The sequence below is a fragment of the Sceloporus occidentalis genome, unplaced genomic scaffold (assembly GCF_023333645.1).
Source record: "Sceloporus occidentalis isolate IW3139 unplaced genomic scaffold, rSceOcc1.0.p SCAF_2, whole genome shotgun sequence".
In the NCBI taxonomy this organism is placed as follows: Eukaryota; Metazoa; Chordata; class Lepidosauria; order Squamata; family Phrynosomatidae; genus Sceloporus; species Sceloporus occidentalis.
In genome coordinates, this window is record NW_028316982.1 from 244,936,320 (window position 1) to 244,957,493 (window position 21,174).

General features: G+C 40.9%; 1 protein-coding gene across 2 annotated transcripts in view; it reads left to right on the forward strand.

Moving 5' to 3' along the window:
- Positions 1–21,174, forward strand: part of LOC149319911 (ligand of Numb protein X 2-like) — a 120,838-nt gene that overhangs the window by 93,290 nt on the left and 6,374 nt on the right. For both annotated transcript variants that reach the window (XM_089512578.1, XM_089512577.1), the window contains exons 3-9: positions 4,189–4,436; positions 7,704–7,903; positions 9,589–9,957; positions 15,363–15,506; positions 17,142–17,319; positions 18,063–18,294; positions 20,896–21,054. In XM_089512578.1, coding sequence (XP_089368704.1) covers positions 4,189–4,436; positions 7,704–7,903; positions 9,589–9,957; positions 15,363–15,506; positions 17,142–17,319; positions 18,063–18,294; positions 20,896–21,054 — 1,530 coding nt within the window. The remainder of the gene's footprint in view (positions 1–4,188; positions 4,437–7,703; positions 7,904–9,588; positions 9,958–15,362; positions 15,507–17,141; positions 17,320–18,062; positions 18,295–20,895; positions 21,055–21,174) is intronic.

Genomic DNA, 21,174 nt, shown 5'->3' on the forward strand with positions numbered 1-21,174 from the left:
TATCACATTAAAGTTAAACGCTGTAATCACTGCTAACTCAGTTGCCATTTGCTTTGTTTTGTCATTACATCATTTTAGATATGTGCATTTTCTTAGCCCCGCTTGTGCCTGGTCATCTCCTCCACACATCACACAGCCACCATTTACTGTCGTTTCCTTGTCCTCCATCCAGCCTTTAGGGCAAGCACAAACAGTTATGCCTGCCATAATTTTTTAAGTGCTTTGGCATTGTTTTTTTGTTTTTTGTTTTTTTGCTTGGTTCTTTACATCCTTTGTTACATACTCCTCTAAGTTTTACCCTCAACTTAACCATAGGTCATATAAAAATCCCTAATTTTGGCCCCAAAACATGCCTTCTTCATTTACATGAGGTTGACTTATAGTTGAGTATATATGGTATTTTGATATAAATGGATCCAATCAGCACCTCATATACTAATGCGCAGGGTGGAATGTAGTATTTCATTGGATTTTTGGGTTTTGCCAAATGTTGCAATGTAGTCCCCTGCTCAAAATGAAATGGCAGAATCATCTTGGTGATTACACACATATAAGTGATTACACACATACAAGTACTTTTTCAGGTGTTCAGCCAGTCCCACAGGAACTAAGGGAGTTCCTAGGGCCCTTTCACATAACACAATTATTACATTGTGATTCCACTTTAATTGCCATGGTTCCATTCTGTGGAATCATGGGATTAGCAGTTTAGAGTTTAGAATTCTCAGCCAGAGCATTCTAGTGCCTCACCAAACTACAAACCCCAGGATTCCATAGGATATGACCATTGCTGAAAAATATTGATTGGTCAATGTTACCATAGTGTGGCTGGGATAAAGTTCCATCTCCCAGGTCCAAGCCCTACACCTTCTATTATCACTAACTTTACAGAACTGAACAGACCCATTTGGCCTTGACATTGTAGGTTTTCAAACTCAGACTTGGTAGTTTCCATTGACAAAATAATTGCCTTCAATGAAGCATAAAAGCTGAATAGAATGTCAATGTATCCCTGAGGCAATTGTGGAGTGTGTGGCAAATCTGCAAGCCAGTTTAACAAGGAGATTAGAAGAATGAGGCACAAATGTAATTATTTCCTGGTCACTAATCGCACTTCCAATATTACCCTTTTGCCTCATTAGCATCCCCTTGGTTTATCAGATTTTCAGGTTCAGCAGATTCCCTTGAGAGCCTCAAACCTCAGGAAATACTTCCAGTTCATCTGTAATAAAATGCCACTAGTTTGGGATGGACTTTTAATTTCCTAGCGTGTGATACTTTAGAAACCTTTCTGCACTGGGCTTTGCCAAAAGTCATTTATGGAACTAGGTATTACCATTATTTATCTAAAGGTGATTGCTTTTATTTGCCGCTGTTTCAGAAAAACAATTAAAAAATCAAACAGTAAGAGTAGTGGGCCAGTATACAATAAAAATGTTCTCTAAATGTTGAGATTTCACAGAATAATTTATATGTTGTACAGGGGAGTGTGTACAGCTGGCCAGGTGCATTCAATCATTTCAGACTCCATATACTGTGAACTATAGCCCTGCTGGTGGTTTACTTATCTTCCTGGTTGATGGAAAGGATTTGGACCTGTCTAGTCCGTTCTGTTTGAAGACTTTAGCATTCAGTGGGTTGGATGCAGGCTACATTAACTGAACATAAACCCCACTGGCTTCATTAACACCAGAGTCCAAGGCAATTGAATATAATACATTATTTTTCATCCTAGGCTGAGTCCCTCCCCTTCCATATTTTACTTAGTACCAAAATTTCTTAAGATTCTCATTAACGATGCTTCTAAGACATGGGTACAGAACATGTGTCCATACAGATGTTTTGGACTACACTTTCCATCATTCCTTACCATTGGCTAGGCTAAGGAGAGACCGATGGGAGTCTAGCCACATATGAAGGACTCTGTGTTCCCTGCCCCCATGGACAACATGAACATCTCATAATCTACAATTTTTCTGTTTTTGGTGGGGTTTTTTATTGTGTTATTATAGGGTAGAAGCAGACAAGGCAAATACTGCTAGAGATTCTGGTATTTGTAACTAGAATTCTGGGTTTTTAAAAAGAATGCAAGTGACATTGTTGTTGCCCCAGATTATTTATTGGCAATTCCCAGCAACATCAGAAACTTTTTATTCACACCTTCTAGTTTTTTGTTTTGTTTTGTTTTGTTTTTTAAAAAAACCCAGAGACGTATCGGATTCATGCTGCATTTTTGGCCACTCTTCCAAAGATGAATATCATGACATAGGTGGAGGTGTTTGTAGGGTGGCCAGTTTCAAAGTAAATAGTGAGAAAAGTAATGGCCATTCTTTAATCTTCTTCCCCCTTTTTCCTTCTTTTTTTAAAATTATGTGTTATAGCACAATAATGCATCACTGCAACAATGAAACAATGAAATATTAATGTGAAGTCGAAGGCTTTGATGACCAGCATCCATAGTTTTATGTGGGTTTTTCAGGCTGTATGGCCATGTTCTAGAAGAGTTTATTCCAGATGTTTCGCCAGCATCTGTGGCTGGCATCTTCAGAGAATGCTTGCCTGGAAAGGAGTTGGGTATATATATTGTGTGACTGGTCATAAAATACTGTTTGAAAACACTGAAATTCTGGACCAACCACTACATGTCAGGGTGCACAGGGAAGCCGTTGAAATCCACAAACACCTAGACAATTTCAACAGGAAAGAGGAAACCCTTAAAGTAAACAATGTTTGGCTATCAGTCCTGAAAAATAGCAAGATAAAGACTCAACAGATGCAAATGAGAAACCTCCCAGCAGACAATGAGCACTATCTAGCAGACACTAATCCTCTTTTGCAGACCCTCCCACCCTGAGGCCTGCCATTAGCAACAGAACAATACACATGCAAATCATTCCTGCCTTCCCAGGTCACACAATATATATACCCAACTCCTTTCCAGCCAAGTATTCTCTGAAGATCCAGCCACAGATGCTAGTGAAACATCAGGAAGAAACTCTTCTAGAACACGGCCACATAGCCCGAAAAACCCACAAAAAACTAGTGAAATACTACTTTTACACTGAAAAGCCATTTCACTATTCCACTGATGTACTGTGTATCCAAGAAGAAAAAAATAAAGCAAAAACTGAGGAACATACTCCAGTCTCAGCAAACCACACTCCCAGTTAAAAATCTTCTAGTGAGGGTCAGATAAATCACTATTTTCAGTAGTATGCAAAGAGATCTTGTAGCACCTTTTGAGATTATGTTCAGCAGTTACCATCCCCCAAAAGGGCCCACAGACAAGGAAGAACTCAGGGTGATAGCATCTAGCAATACCCAGGAAAAATGAAGATCTTATTAAGAGCATACACTTCTTTAGATCACTCTGGAAGAGCCCGTTGTTTTGTTAAACAAAAGATATTTGTAGACTCAGGGATGTCTCTCGACATTTAGTACCTGGCTCTGTGACTTCAGAGCAGGTTAGGCAGTGGTAGCCAAAACAGCACATGGTGTTTTGGGTTCATCCTGGAAACAAGATCTTCCAAGGGAGATGCTCAATCCTCAACAGACTGTCTCACCATGCCAAGATGTCTTGACCAAAAGCTTGGCAACAGTGATTTTTTTTAATGTCCCTATCCATCACTCAAGATAAGACTGTTAGTATGCTCAGCCCTCTGTATGGACAGATTCTGCCTCCATGGATTTCACCATCCACAGCTTGAAAATATTTCACCAGCGTCCCAAAAGTCCCCAAAGCAAATGATTTTGCCATTTTCTTTAAGAGACACCATTTTACTACACCATTGTATATAAAAGAACCTGGGCATCCATGGATTTTGATATCCATGGAAGGGCCTGGAACTAAATCCCGGCAGATACCAATGAGCACAGTATTTGGTAAAGAGCTCAGGTTGGAGGGTGTTTCATTGTCTGGTTTTCAGTGAAATTGCCTTTATTATAACAAGACACTATCAGCCTTCCCCACGCTAATGTCTGGCAGATGTTTTGGACTCCCTTCAAGCAAGGCCAGCCTAGTGAGCTGAGAGGGATGACAAATGTTGCAGTCTGAAATATCTGGTGGGCACTCTGTTGAGAAAAACTACACTCAGTAATGCCACTAATACATAAGGCAATTTGAATTTTGTTCAGGCACCTCATGAAGTTCCCCATTTTTGTAAAGACATAGTAATATTTCATCCCCAGGTGTCCTGGGGCTTCCCATCGAAGAGCGGCCTTGGAGAGAAGAAAAACCAGCAAACTGCAGACGGACACCGAGAGTGAAAATGAGAGCAGTGCGATCGATCGCCCAGGTTCCCAGTCTCCGGATGCAGAGAATGCTGGGACAGGAACAGCACCAGTGGAGCAGAACATTTCATCAGCAACTGTTCCAGTGTGGACAGATGAATCTGGCCTTGATAACCCTGCCTTTGAGGAGAGCACAGGAGCTGACAGTACGTTCTGTTTCTCTCTTGACGTCCTGTGTGATCTGCCTTCATTAAATCTTTCTAAAAAAGAAGCTAGGCAGTCTTAAAGACAAATTTCATTCTTGCATGCAGACAAGCCATTGCTTTTTCCATCTACTTGTTTCATTTTTAAACTTTTTTCTCACTAGCTCATAATAAATTCATTTATCTCAATGCCTCATAACAACCTTGTGAAGTAGTTAAGGCTTGAAAAATGGCTATTTTTTTTTAAATTAACCAAATCTATTTAAATAACATTAATTCTTCCCCAAACAACAAAGATCTAGCTACGCTACATTACTGTGATAACTTAATGATGAATAGCTTCACTCCTTCTGTAGTCTAACTGCAACTGTTTTGATATTTCTGTAGTTATGCTGTGACTTCACTGAATAATGGAAGAGGAATATCACTTCCTTCACATGCTGTATTTTGTGTTGATACCTTGTAGTCTGTTGTGGGTATCGAGGTCACAACAAGATGGATAGGAGGAGGATGTTTTATACCACAGGCAATAGTGACTTTTCAGAGAAAGGAAAGTAAAGGATTGGTTTTATTTAAATATTATAACTAAATCAGTAACTATCTTTGCAGGCTTTGCAACTATAAATGTAAATAATTACTTTTAAAAGGTAATTTTCTAAGCTCTGATGCCACCCATAGATTGCTAGGTACTTGTATTTAAAACATAAAATTAAAAGGCTCTTTAAAAAGATCTGCCTGATTAATTTACACACTGTATTAAGCAGTTCAAATAACCATTTTAATTAATAGTCTGTTTAATCAGCTCACTAAGCCCAACGTTGGTCACTGAGCTCAGTAATGATCAGGAAGGAAAGTTGGTCCACAAGAAAAGCTTGGAAAAGATCCCTTTTTTGGACTTCAGTTCCCACAGTCCCCCAGATAGTGTGGCCAAAGCATGGAACAGAGCTAGGGAGCAAGTAGCCCTCCAGGTATTGTTGGAGTGCAATACCCAACAGCCTCTAGCTAGCTTCTAGTGAGGAATGGTGGGAACTGTAATCAAAAATATCTGGAGGGACATATATTCTGCACCCCAGTGGCCAGTCCTCATGCTGGCTGGGGGATTTTGGGTGTTTTTAGTCAAAAAGAGAAGTTTTCACAAGCTCTGATCAAGACATATAACTTCTGCAGGAGCACCCTATGAGGTTTATGAACCCACATCTTCTAAAAATAAAATAGTTGTCATGTCAATGACATAATGCTAACATTTCAGATGTTAGCCTGGTAGGGAGCCATATGAGATCTGCAGGGCTTCAGCTTTTTAACTGCTTGAGGATCATGTACCAAGGAGCATTTTCACATGGTGTATATGTGTGTTTATGTTCCACATTACTCATGAAGCCTATTCCTGAAGCACAGGCTTGTTCTCCTGCCTATATCATGGTTACCAAGAGGTACCAAGTTGGAGAAATGCCTTCTGGCATTCAGCCATCTCATTCTCCTAGGCTTGCTTACATAATCCAAGGATACTGCAGCATTTGTTTTGCTTTTATTTCCTCGATGTAGCACAGGGTTGAACAAAGTGTAATCTGTGGTTGCACGTGGCTGGTGGGGCTGTTTTTGTAGCCCTTCCCCCCAGTCCTGCCCCCCAAAACTTTAAAAACTGGGGCAGAAGAATGGGCAGCTTGAAGCCCTCTTGATCTCAATGGGCTGCAACTCCCATCATTCCTCACCATTGGCTGATCATGCTGGGACTGATGGGAGTCATAGTCCAATGCTGTCTGGAGGCCCATAGACAAGGCTGCCCCAAAGGCGCTTACATCAGAGCAGTAGCTAGTCAGTTGCTTATGGTCTTACTGAGGCTTAGACAAGGAGCAAGCATGTGGTGTAGTGGTTTGAGCGTTGGACTAGGACTTTGGAGACCAGGATTCAAATACCGATTTGGCCATGTAAACCCACTGAGAGGCCTTGGGCAAGTCACACTCTCTCAGCCTCAGAGGTTGGCAACAGCAAACCCCCTCTGAAGAAACTTGCCAAGAAAATCACTGGATAGGGTCACCTTAGTGTCATCATAAGTCAGAAACAATTTGAAGGCACACATCAATAACAACAACAAAGGCTTAGGCCAGTGATGGAGAACCTTTTAGAGACTGAGTGCTCAAACTGCAACCTAAAACCCACTCATTTATTGCAAAGTGCCACGTCCCTTTGGATTTCTAGTGACAAACTCTAGTGAACTCTGTGTTGGGATGATGGTGCATGTGCCCACAGAGAGGGCTCTGAGTGCCATCTCTGGCACGCATGCCAGAGGTTCGCCACCACTGACTTAGGCAATACAGCACTATGCTGTTATAGTGCTACAGCTGTTTCCTGTGGAATCCTGGGATTTGCAGTTTAATAATGGGCATTTAAAATTCTCATCCAGAGAACTATTGGACCTTGAACTACAAACCCCAGAATGCCACAGGAGGCAGCCATAGCAGTAAAAGTGGAATAATAGTTCTGTAACACTGTAGTGCAGTATTTATGGCCTTTTATAGACTGCCAAAATAAAGCTGCTTCGGGTCTCTTTGGAGGTATGCTATTTAAATGATGCATGGGTCCTAAGAGTCTGGAGGTCGCACCAAAGCCACACTCCATTCCTAAGCATCGGAGTGCAGCTTTTGGTGCAGCTTCCGGATTCTTAGGATGCATGCATCATTTAAATAGCATACCTCCAAAGAGACCCGAAGCAGCTTTATTTTGGCAGTCTGTAACAGGCCTAAGTGATTTATAGACAAGGGATTCAGAAGCGACAGTGTGTTGCAGTGGTTTGAGTGTTGGACTAGGTCTCTGGGAGACCTGGGTTCAAATCCCTGCTTGTTGACCTTGGACAGATCAGTTTCTTGACCTCAAAGGAAGGCCATGGCAAACCATCTCAGAACAAACCTCACTAAGGAACCCCATAAAAGAGTCACCTTAGTCAGAAATGACTTGAAGGCATACAACAACAGCTGAGGGATTCTGGATGTTGTAGTCCAAAAAATTAACTTTTCCAATTTGCTGGTAGTCCATCGAAGCTCTATAAACTTTCCTATCTCCTTGAGAACTGCAAAAGGAGTGGGCTTATTATTTGTGAGCCTAGCATTCTGCATTTCCCTTGGCAGGTTACAAGATATGCAGGCTCAGTTAAATTTATTTGCATCACAGTATGTCAGGTGTCCTTTTGTTGCTTGTCTGACACTTCCCTCTGTTTGTAATGGGGAAATCTATTTAGGTGTACATATTCTGTGTTTTTTGTTCCAAACTGGGCAGCAATCCATCACCCGCCAAGTTTGCCAGAAGGCGAGATCACAACCATTGAAATCCACCGGTCCAATCCTTATATCGAGCTGGGAATTAGCATTGTGGGTGGCAATGAAACACCTTTGATCAACATTGTTATTCAGGAGGTTTATCGAGATGGGATTATTGCCAGAGATGGACGGCTCCTTGCAGGAGATCAAATACTTCAAGTACGTATGTAATTATATATTCATCTTGGCTTGCATGTGCAGTGCCTGGAGGGGTAGGAAATGTGGCCAGGAGGGAGTCGTCATTTCCTGGCAGCCACTTGGAAGCCACTGTTTCTGGGCAAATGTTTGCATAGCAGCTTCAGGTTGGGGGGAAAATATTATTATTCAGACCAAGGAGGATTTGCTGCTGTTTCACTGTTGATGCCAGTGATTTACATGGCTCTTGGGATTTTGCTTCCCATCACTGTTTTGGTTCCATTGCATTGTTTCTAAACAGGGGAAGTCAGACCGAATGTCTGTCTTCCTCTTCTGAATCATGTTAAAGGCTTGCTGGAAGGTTCCTTGTAGCTCACAATATCCTGTGGGATTATTTTGCAATAAGACATTAGCATAATTCACAGTGCACAACGGTATTGCTTTTTTTCATTTCTATAGCTTTCTGTTGGCTCCACCATACACAAACACACTCAGTGTACATTTCTTACCTCCCTTTATCTCAAGGGTGGGCACGGAGCCCATGTGTCTCTCAGTGCTGTTTTTGTGACCCTTGAAGCCATCAGATTGTTCTTCTGGCCAAAACAAAAGGATGGATTGCCTCTTTGGGAAGTCTCCGAGGAGTTCAATTCATTTTTTAAACAGGTTGCAGGGCTTCCCTGCATCATTTAGCACTTAAAGCCTCTTTTCACAATAAATGGACCACTAGCCACTTCTACGTTTCTTGCCTTTGACTTTTTGGCAGTTTCTGTAGCTCCCAGAGGGTCCATCAGACCCCCATAGTAGCCCAGGATTGCTGTATCTCAACAACTCCCCCAAAAGGGTTATGTTGACATTTGTTGTTCATTTCTTGTGAGGATTTGAAATCTTTAAGTAAGAATGGACTGTCCCTTTCAGGATGAGTAGAGCTTAGAAAAGTTCCATTTTTGGATTATAACTTGGGACAAACACACTCTGCTGGTAGCCTGCTGTGAAGTTGCAAAGCAGGTCTATGTGGATCCAGGTCCTGCAAGTGCCTCCATCTCTGCTGCCTCCCCCTTTTTTTCTTTTTTGCGGGCAAGCTTCCCTTGAGTAGAGGTAGAGAGCAGCAGGGACAAAAGATGTCTTGTGTGCTGAGGCTTTGTGAAAATGTTTGCCGAAAATGGTCAATACTTTTGGCTTCATTTTCATAAGGAAACACAATACAGAGCTTGAACAAGTTTTCTTTCTTTCTTTCTTTTTCTTCTTCTTATTTTTTGGACTACAGCTCTCAGAATACCTAACAGCTTGGGTAAGTGGAGCTGTAGTTTTAAAAGTTAAACTTTTCCAAACTGATGATGAAGAGCAATGTATGAATGTATGAATTTTATATGCTAATAGTAGACCAATTCCCCAGATTTAGATTGTCATTTTTATCTTTTTTCCCCCCCAAAATGGCATCCCTCGTATTGAATAGAGGAAAGAACAGGTTAAGAATAGGCAGCCACAGTGGTTGCAGAAGTAAAAATATATCTAGGAGAAACCGTTAATTGGGTCCAAGCCCCCGCCAAGAGCTCAGTGAGGGCTCAGCATGCTCAGCGGCAATGGTGGGCAGGAGTTGGGTGGGAATAGGGGGAAAGAGGGCAAATGGAATGAATGATTGGCCATAGTTCTCCATACAGCAACATTTTTTTGCAGGTTCCACATGACTTTCTCTTTTCTCCCCACCCCAGGTCAATAACTTTGATATCAGCAATGTTTCCCACAACCATGCCAGAGCCATCCTTTCCCAGCCTTGTGCAGTGCTACACCTTACCGTGCTCCGGGAGAGACGCTTTGGGAGCCGAACTCATAACCACAGTGACAGCCCTCCCCAACGAGAGGAGAGTTTCCACGTAACCTTGCACAAACGAGATTCCAATGAGCAACTTGGCATTAAGTTGGTGCGCCGAACAGACGAGCCAGGAGTATTTATCCTTGACCTTTTAGAAGGAGGCTTGGCTGCTCAAGATGGCAGACTGTGTAGCAATGACAAGGTGTTAGCCATCAATGGACATGACCTGAAACATGGCACACCTGAATTGGCTGCTCAAATTATCCAGGTAAGGTTCATGCTGAATCCTATTGAACAGGAATGAAGTCACATTCATCTATTACAGAGATAGGCAGCTTTTCAGTATTTGGGGACTGCATTGTCCCCTCAAACCCAACACAGACAGTGCATACCCATCTTCCATCTCCAAAGGGTCCTACAGATTCTCCAGAATATTGAAAAAGACAGCAAAAAGTGCAGATCACCTTTAAGGATAGACCTTTCCTTTGTTACTGGAATATCCATGCCATCCAGGTACTCCTTGGTTAACAAGTACATATGTTTCTGGGTGTTAGTTCTTTAACAAAAAAAATTACTGCTAGAGGCAGAGGTATCATGGAAAGAACAGAGATAGGTTCCTACACCATAAAATGAAGAGAAGTTCAACATGCTTCAGCAGATTTGTTTTGTTCAAAACAAATAACATTCACATGTGAAATGAAACAACCAGGTCTTGTGAATCTTGCATTTTGAAGAGTCTAGAGACTACTTGAAAGTTTCTCCAAAATGCATCCATTGATTTCTTTCATTGCCTTCCCTTTTTCTTGATTTCCAGTTTGGTGGCCAAACTTATGGATCTATAGTGAGTTTAAAAAACAAAAACAAAGCACGTTAGGGTAGCAAATAAAGCAGACTTATCTTCTCTCCCCTTTTCTCTCTATTTTGCTGTTCAATCATTCTCAGTAAGGTATTCTGGAGGCAGCTGCTGTAAAGCCTTGCTTTAAAAAATGTTTTGGGCCCAAATTGCCCTAAATGCTCTCTAGGATGTATAGAGGGGCATTTTTCCATGGTTTTGCCCCCCTGGGCTAATTTAGGTCCAGAAGAGATCTTTCAAAAACAAACAAACAAGAATTGAAATGGCTTCTGCTTACTTCCTTTTGATGAAAAGGGCCCTCTTTGGGGCCTAAAATGGCCCAGGGGAGTCTACAAACATGGTGAAAATCCCCCATACCTCCTAGAGAGAATGGGGAAATGCAATTTTTTGTCTGGTCCTGGGGTGGTGCTCCTCCAAGGTCTCTGGGGGATGTTAGCGTGACCCCTAGCATCCCACAATTGGCCACTCCTGAGCTAGAGAGGGGATGAGGAGGAAAGAAGGGACTGGGTGGATGCACAAAGCCTTTGTAAAATGTAACTGCTTTTACAGGCTTTGATAACTGAGGCATGTCTGATATCTGCTTATTATCAAGGGGAAATCCATTCTTAAAAGTAAGCAGTCCTTTTTCTTTCATGGCAGTTGCAGTGACAGCAAGGGCAGGAAACCTTGCAGCGCTTGGGAAAGCTGCAAAGATGGATGGGAAGCCACATGCAGGCAGTGAATTGCATCTTACCCACCCATTTTATTAGATATCATGTCTCAATTAAGAGAAAGTATCAGTAGAGAGTATCAGTATTGGAAAAGGCAATAATGTTAGCAAAAATGGAGAGAAGTAGAAAGAGAGGAAGGCCACATGTTAGATGGATGGACTTAATTAAAGAGACCACAAATATGAGTTTTTCAGGAGCTAGGCAGAGCAGTAGAGGACAGGGGGGCCTGGAGATGTCTCATCCATAGGGTCGGCATGGGTTGAGATCGATGTGAAGGCAGGTAACAGCAATAACACATCAGCAGAGAAACAGCATATCCGACTACTGGGACAGATCATTGAGAAGTTGAACCAGTTAACATTCTCTCCTCAGACTCTTATTTGCAAACCACCCCCCTTTCGACTTTCAACACCCCCTATAAATATGATGCTGGCTGCAAGTTGACATCACCACAGCCTGCAAGATGATCCCAGTATCTTAGTGCCTCCTTGATTACAATTTCATGCATATGTATTATTTCAGTTTCCTTAGGAAAGCAGTTTGTAACAGGACATCTTGTGACATGCAAAATAAACAGCATTATTTACATGCTTTAAGGAGAACTACAGCATCCTAGGATATAATCATACAGCCTTCTAACTATGATAAATCACCATTGTTAAAAGACTTAACTTGTGTAACATTCTCTATACATGATGCCTTTTGTCTGTTGTTAGATTAACTCTGCTATCCTGTCCACCAGTGGAAATCTCTAAGTTTACCTTCCTTGTTCCTCCCCTAGTAAAAAGGATGCTACAGCAGAAGTTATTTTCTTTTTCTTCTTTTACCATTTAGTACTGTATGTGATGGCCAATTAGAATCATAGAATCATAGAGTTGGAAGAGACCACAAGGGCTATCCAGTCCAACCCCCTGTCATGCAGGAAATCACAATCAAAGCATCCCCGACAGATGGCCATCCAGCCTCTGCTTGAAGACCTCTAAGGAAGGAGACTCCACTACACTCTGAGGGAGTATGTTCCACTGTCAAACAGCCCTTACTGCCAGGAAGTTCCTCCTAATGTTGAGGTGGAATCTCTTTTCCTGGAGCTTGCATCCATTGTTCTGGATCCTGTTCTCTGGAGCAGCATAAAACAAGCTTGCTCCCTCCTCAATATGACATCCCTTCAAATATTTAAACAGGGCTATCATATCACCTCTTAATCTTCTCTTCTCCAGGCTAAACATCCCCAGCTCCCTAAGTCGTTCCTCATAGGGCATGGTTTCCAGACACTTCACCATTTTAGTCGCCTTCCTTTGGACACGCTCAAGTTTCTCAATGTCCTTTTTTAATTGTGGTGCCCAGAACTGGACACAGTATTCCAGGTGGGGCCTGACCAGAGCAGAATATAGTGGCACTATGACTTCCCTTGATCTAGGCACTATACTTCTATTGATGCAGCCTAAAATTGCATTGGCCTTGTTAGCTGCCGCATCGCACTGTTGACTCATGTTCAAAAAACTACACAAACTACTGCTCTACCTATGTCTTTTTTGCAACAGCAATATTAGGGGTAAATAGTTTTTTCAGCATAAATTGTTCTGGTTCTACCACAATACAATAGATTAAGGTGCCTGACACAGAAAGAACACCACCTTAACACCATGCCTGTGTTGCATTGAACCAAAAAAATGCAATTCCTCTTGTAGGAACATACGTTGCCTTTAAATCTTGTTAAACCGTCTGTTCACGTAGCCCAGTATTATCTTATGGATCTAATTTGAAGGACCATTTTCTCTGGCATTGAGATTCTTATGGAAGGGTCTTCCTTTAGTCCCACTGTGCAGAGTAATATTTGTGGGGACTTGAGAGTGGACATCTTCAGTCCTCTACTAGGCTGTGGAACTCCCTGCCAAAGAAAGCTATGTGGTTCCAATCCTTGTACCAAAGCAAATACTGTACTTTTTTTTTAAATTCACACATGCCTTTTTGATAGTTAAGGTTGGCTTTTAAAACACAACTCGTTTTTAGTTGATTTATTTTTATTTGCTTTTAAAGTCTATTTTAATTGACATTTTATGTTTTTAACTTGTAGTTTGTTTTATTCATTGTATTGTTAACTGATCTGAGTCTCATTTTGGAGGAAAGAAAATCAGATTTACATTTAATGCATGAATAAAAAGTAAATATTGCTGTTTGGCTGAATCTTTCCAGGGACTTACAGTAGGTGGTGGTCTTATCAGATTTCAGCTGCATTAGATCCTTTCAATTAGAGATGGCAGAGACTGAACCAGAAACCTGCATGCAAAGCATGTGTCACCTAATAAGAAAGGGGAGCCACAAGACATGACAACTTGCATATTTGATGCTCTCTTCCTTAGGCTAGATTGAAAGAGGTTTTCCTTTTCCTGTGAGGTAGGCAACCTGGTGCTCTCCAGGTGTTTTGCCTACAGCTTCCACCATCTGGGTGGAGCTGATGGCATGTAAAACACCTGAAGATCCCTATCTGTCTGTAGCACAACTGTGCTATTGTACAGATCAGTGGGGGATAGCTTGGTTCTCTTACTTGAGGCACCCAGATTCAGGTACGCTCTCCACCAGCCTCCCTTTATTTGATCACTGTCCTGGCTGGCTGAGGATAAAGGGAGTTGCACTCCAACACACCTGAAAGGCATCAGTTTGGCTGATATATGTGGTAAATCACCCTCTGCTGTGCCTAATAAGCTTTCAAAGATATAGCTGTGTTAGTCTGTAAAATCACTATGCAGATAGATCTTGAAGCACCTTTGAGACTAACTAAAGAAAGAAGTTGGCAGCATGAGCTTTTGTAGATTTAAGTCTACTTCCTCAGATGCATTTGAGGAAGTAGACTTATGTCTACAAAAGCTCATGCTGCCAACTTCTTTCTTTAGTTAGTCTCAAAGGGGCTACAAGATCCTTTAACAAGCTTTATAATGCATGTTTCTTACATGGTGACTCAGTGTCATTATTAGTGACATATAGCACTGATTTTTGCATCAAAACTCCTAGCTGTGTGGAGCTTTTCAGTGTCACTACTAAATGCTCCTGAAAGTGATGCTAACTGAGAACGCTTCCCTGGCATTGGGAGTTACATGTAGGAAGCAACACTGTTTGATACAAGGTTTGAATAGATGCCACTTTTACATCTGAGTGAAGCAGCCAGGCTGGGTTTATCAGGTCAGTCCTGCAACATCAAAGAATGTCTTGCCAAAGGAAGATCTTGTCAAGCTCACTACCTGACCAACTGAATGCAGCAGAGGGATTGCAGAAGCAAGAAAGCAAGAGTATATATATACATATTGTTCACATAGGACCAGAACAGACTCACAAAATACGCCAGCTTCCCAGCAGCTTGGAGCCATGGCATACACACAGTGCAAGCCCCCAAGGCTGCAGGAAGCCGCTGTGAAGCTGCCCAGCTATAAAAGACGGTAGCTTTTTGGTGCTCCATGGCATGGTGTTTAGATGCTGCAGGGGGACAGTAAAGCTGCAGTGGTGGAAAGGGCGCCCATTTTCCGGCTCAAAAAGGAGCGGCATTTTGCTGCTTTTTGCACTGGAAAAAAGGTGAATCAGGGCCATGGCATGTGGTTGCTGTGGCCCCAATCCAGCACTCAAATGGGGGCATCAAGACACCCCTATGTGGCCGTCTGTTTCAGCCCATAATTATATTTACTGATTTTTTAAATGTCTATGCTATATTTCTAGAAATCCAAAATGGCTATTTACTAAACTGTGATCATAAAAATGGGTGTTCAGTCAGACATTTGTGGAGCTTCCAGAATCCCCAAACAACATGGTCAGGGAATTCTAGGTGATGTAGTTCAGAAAAATAATTTGTCCAAGCTCTGGTCATATGTGTCTAAAATGTGAATTTTTCTGCACCAAGAATTATGCAAATTCATTTAAGAATTATGTAGACATATACCATAAAATGTAATTTCCTTAGTTTCTGCAGTGTAATCTGGAGATTTCACTGAACTGCAGTTTCTGCAGTGTAGTTGATACTCTGTGGGTACTCTCTGAAATTAAGTCTGCAGGATCTTTTGAATGTTTCCATTTCCTATGAACAGTAGTTTTGATTTTACTCCATGTTTCATGTGTCTTCTGCAGGCCAGTGGAGAGCGGGTGAGTCTAACCATTTCCAGGCCCGCCAAGTCACAGATTGTGAGCATCCTAAGAGATGGAGGGACTCACGCAGTCAGCCCGCACCCATCTCATCCCCTGTACCACAGTAACAGGCCCAGCCCACATAGGGTAAGTTTGAACAGGCTGACATTAATTTGGGGGTGGGAGGATACATTTCTTTGGTTCCCATTTTAATATAAAACTTCTAATCTGCCTTTTCAGACCAGTGCATACACCAAAATGTATTTATCCTTCTCCTAATTTTGCCATCCAAGTCTCAAAAATACAAAAGGTGTGTTTTTGAGACTTGGATTGCAAAATTGGGAGAAAGATAATACATTTTGGTTTATGTACTGGTTTGAAAACACAAAAGGTGTGTTTTTGAAAATAATATACATAACTGTATTGGTGGAAATTGCACAAAAATATATTTTTGTGAATCTTTGTGAAGATTTTTCTTTAAAAAAATACAAACTGACGTAGATTTGGGACAGAACAAACATAAGATTGGAAAAATAAGAAACCGAGGAAAAACAAAAATTAACATATTCATAGTTTGCTGAAAGAAATATTGTCTAATTATCATTAAAAGAATTAGTTAAACCTACCAGCTTTATAATAGTCAATAGATGGCCAAACAGGTAGGGAGATGACTCATCCATGGATAGAACGACTTGAATGGCGCTGATCAATCACATCGTAAATCAGTGTTTTATTAATTTGTTACATTTCTGTCCTACCTTTCATTCGCTGAGCTCAGAACACCATATGTGACTCACCTTTTTCCTAATGTTATCTTCATAACAACACTGTGACGAACACTGGGCTGAAAAGAGCGATTGGCCCAAGATCATGCAGTATGTTTCACAGCTCTCTGGGGACTTGAATCTGAAACTCCCACATCACAGTGCAACATTCTGAGCATTACACCACACCTGTGTTCTGTGAAAATGAGTTGCTGTGCAGTGGAGGCTATCAAACAACATATGAATCTATACTGTACTTTCAGCAGCTGGCACAGCTTAACTCTCCATTGCTGTATGTTTTAGCAGACCCAAAAGACTGCAGTTCTAACTACCATCTTGCCTCAAAAGATTTAAATGAGTTACCTTACTGCAATAGTCTGTCCAAGGGCAGGAATCTTGTCCCTCTTCAGATTATTATTAGTACTATTATATTTATTTGTATCCAGCTTTTTCTCCAAAACTGGGACTCAGAGCAACTTACAATTTAAAAGAACAGTACAGTTAAAAATATACAAAGCCGGTGATGTATTGAAATAGCATTAAACTATCACAATGTTAAAACAGATTACTCATTAAAAGAATAAAATACAGTTAAAAAGATAAAAGTGTTTAAAACGCTCAGATGTTGTTCGAGTGCAGCTCCCAGCAGCCTTAGCTACCATAACCAATGATCAGGAATGCTGGGGGTTGCTGTTCAGCAACAACTGGAGGAATTTAGTAAGTCATCACATATGTAAGTTCCACTGATGCAACGAGTTTATTCTAGGTAGGACTAGAAATTTGATACAGGCTATTGTGCTCTATTGTACTACCCAGATTAAAGGTCATTGTCAGATTAGAAGATTTAGCAGTGTTTTACATTTCCCAGGGTGTTCATGAAAGCATTCAAGATCTCAGTACTTTTGGTGACCAAAAGGTGGGAGTGAAAGAGAAAACTGCACATGACTAATTGGGGTTTTTAAATCCAACTTGCCCTGAAGGTCTGCCTGAAATATCAACATTTAATATCTTCTTTCAGGACCTCTCACAGTGTGTGACTTGCCAAGAGAAGCACATCACAGTGAAGAAAGAGCCCCATGAGTCCCTTGGCATGACTGTAGCGGGAGGCAGAGGGAGCAAAAGTGGTGAACTGCCCATCTTCGTGACGAGTGTACAGCCTCATGGCTGCTTGGCCAGAGATGGCAGGATCAAAAGAGGTGGGAGTGAAATGACCTACCAAGGCAGTGTATTGGTGGTGAAAACTCTGTCACATACAAGTCTCATTGAAATGCATGGCGGCTCCGTTCATCTTACACAGCTTCCCTTTTATTTCCCTGGGGCTTAAGTGGGAGATATTGCCCAGAATCCTGCTGTTAATAGTGGCTGCACTCTGTTATGGGGCACTATTATAGTGCATCAGCAGGATTCTGGGCAATATCTCCCACATAAATGAATTTCAGGCCTCCAAGAGTAATTGACATGTTTATGATTATATTAAGGGTTGGGTAGAAGAACTAAGACAAACACACACATTAAAACCCCAAAAGGTGACATTCTAAATTTAAAACGTTCTACATCAAATAGCATATTATTCTGACTTTGCTAACAATGAGTACAAAGCAAGGAGCTATTAAAGACCAGAGATGAATCTTCACTATACAGTCAAGTAATCAACCTGAAGCAATCCCCACTGCACAATGGGATAATAAGCAGGCAAATTGGCAGATGTGCAGAAGAGTGATGTAGTGCAACCACTGTATAACTGTGTGTGTGTGGTAGGTTCACACTATGCAAGCATGAAGTATGTGCCATTGTGGCAACAATGAATTATATGATGCAAGTGCCATTTAGGAGCCTAAAACAGCAATTATTGTTGCATAATAAAACTTTGCAGAGGAAAGTTTCAGGATTCTGAACACCTAATAAGAATTTTCCCCATCTCTTCTTCCTTTTTCCCTAGGTGATGTGCTAATGAATATTAATGGCATTGATCTGACCAACTTAAGTCACAGTGAGGCGGTGGCAATGCTCAAAGCCAGTGCTGCTTCTTCAGTTGTTGCCCTTAAAGCCTTGGAGGTTCAGATTGCTGAAGAACAGCCCCAGGCAAATGATGAGCCCCCTAGCACCATCAGTGAGAATGAATATGATGCAAGCTGGTCACCATCTTGGGTGATGTGGCTGGGACTTCCAAGGTATTGCTTCACAGCCAACTGAACTACCTTCTCTAACTATAACATTTTTATTTGGGCAGGTCTTGCGTTGCCTTTAGTTCATCTTATCACTTTGTAGACAAGTCACTATAATGTTGTGTGCATTCTATAAATCCTAAATATTATCTAATACCCTTAGAGAGGCACTGTGGTGTAGTGCTTAGAGTGTTATGAAAAGGATATAGGCAGTCAACGCTCTACTGCATACTGAATCCTGAAAGGCAGTGGGTGACCTCAGGCTAGTCATTCTCTTTTAACCTGAAAGAGGATTCACAGATGGAAACTATGGCCTCATTCCCACTTACAAATAAATCAGTTTGTGATCTGAATCAATCGATTGGTTCAACAGCAGATCGTGGTTCACACTACATTTGTCCTGATCGCATTTTCTTGTTGTAAAATAACCCACTTGTCGTTCACATTGACTGATGAATTGATTCAAAATGGACCCTTTTCAGTGGGTCACTGATTGCTGATCATGTCATAGGAAATCGATTTGGATCAGCAATTTGTTCACACTTGCACTGAATCAATTTATTTCAAAAGCAGCAGGAAAAAAAATGAGCTTCAAAATGACGTGTGTTAAATGGGTCTAGCGCAGGGCCCCTCTCGCTAAACCACTTCAGCAATTCGGCTCAAGTGCAAACAAGGGGAATTTAAACCACTTCAAACTGGTTCGCAAATTTGTTTATAACATAGTGGGAATGAGGCCTATGAGAGTCGTGTATACTGCCTTCAACTCATTAAAGAAAAGGCAGGATATATGAGCATTTCACTAAACCACCCTCCGCAGTAGGCGCTGGTTATGTATGCACCTAATATTTTGAATGGAAAATTAGACATCAGGATTACACTAGATAGACAGACAGGGAGAGAGTATAGATATTTGATGGGTCAAAAAGTTCTAGTCAATTTGGTGGTCAAACATAGTCAGACAGGGGTCAAGATTTGTTGGTTTTTTTTAAAAAAAAAACAAGTATTAAGTTGTTTCAACAACAAGAAAGAAGCTTTAATTATTGATGGTTGTACATATTCAGATGACAAATTAATCTGCCATTAATTGAAACAATTAAGTTATTCAAGGAAAATGCATTACATTATTATGATTCTAACAACATTAGCAAGCATTTCATTAAACACAAGCAATTGAGCAAGGAATTGTACTTTTTAGCTTTTTATTCTAGAACACCAGTCAGAAGAAGAAGAAGAAAGAAGAAGAATTACTTAACCAAAAAAATTGAATACATTAATAAAAGTGAAAGAGCAGTAACCATTTTTAAAATGCAGTTAGAGCTAAGCCAGCTAAAAGAAATGGTCCTGGTTTTGTGGCATGTTTAGCCATTAATCGTTGGTCAATTCACTCATATTTCCTTGGTCGGCTATAGAACTCAAAATGTAACTTTTTAGATGAAGCAAGTTACTTTAATAATTGTTTACTTATTCCTCATTAATGTCATTTTTAAAATGGAACTCAGGTTGGTCTTCCACATTTGCAGGGGTTAGGGGCGCAGGACATCCATGAAAGTGGAAAAACCATACATATCTCTATCTTTCCCCAAACTTTAACCTAGTCTATATTCCTGTCTGTATGAGCTAAAGATGTGGCTGGAGAGTCGGAAAGTGGCTGTGCTGTGGTGACTAGCACTGGGTGAGGCTTCCCAAGAAGAAGGGGAGCAGGGATACTTAGAGTTATTTTATGCATTTATAACTTAATAAACTTTTTTTAGTTTTCTTTACATTTTCTAGTCTGCATATGTCATTTGCGATTTTCCCCAGTAGGCCACAAAACTAAAAAACAAACCAACCCCCCCCCCCCCAACCATTTAATTATTTATGGCAAACTGGCAAATAATCAAATCCACAAAAGTTCAACCTGTGAATGTGGAGGGCCAACTTTAGTTAACTCAACAAGTCATTACTATTATGGTTACTGCAGCCCAGACAAGTGGAACACTAGGACCACTTACTCATTACTAAGCAGTTAACATGGTTGTTACAATTGCAACATTCAAAAATACAACAAAATGATCTGTAGCTTCCCTGAAGTGGTCAATTCAGATATTGCCCCGTAGAAGTTTAGAGAAAAATGGAAAAGAATTTGCAAAGCCTCCTTTCTCTTACACCTTTTTCCACCCAGGTGCCTTTGACAATAACTCCTCTTCCACTTTCCATTTAGAGATGGAATGGGTTTTGTAGTCCAGCATATCAAGAAGATGCCAGATTGACTGAAGTTCTGTATAGACAGGCATACTTCTAATGAGTATTTATTCAGTGAACAAAATTATGTCATAACAAAATACCTTTCCATAGAATTTCATTCACCTGGCACTTTCCAGAATATATTCAAAAGGATAAGTGTGAGAAAGTAAAAACTTTAAACTGTGTTGGATGCCATATTGGTGCAACAGAATTTCAAGAAGTGATTTAGGGAATTGCTATGAGCTAGTCACTAGTTACTGTTTTATTTTTGTTTTTAAAACTACAAAATATTATATTTTGTTTGTGGCCAATTTTACTGGAAACCTATTGAGGCACTGTTTACAAGTAGTATAAGTTATCCATTTATAGCATCTCTTTCCACAGCTGCCTGCATAGTTGCCATGATGTAGTGCTACGGAGGAGCAATTTGGCAAGCTGGGGATTTAGCATTGTTGGGGGCTATGAGGAAAATCACACAAACCAGCCTTTCTTCATAAAAACGATTGTTCTGGGAACACCAGCATATTTTGATGGAAGACTGAAGTAAGCAATTTCACTTCCTCCTTTTATGTTTCTTTAAGACACGGTGGTACAGTAGCCAGGGATAATGTGTGATTCTGCAAATTCAGTGTCACATTGTACTGTTCCAAATATATTATTATG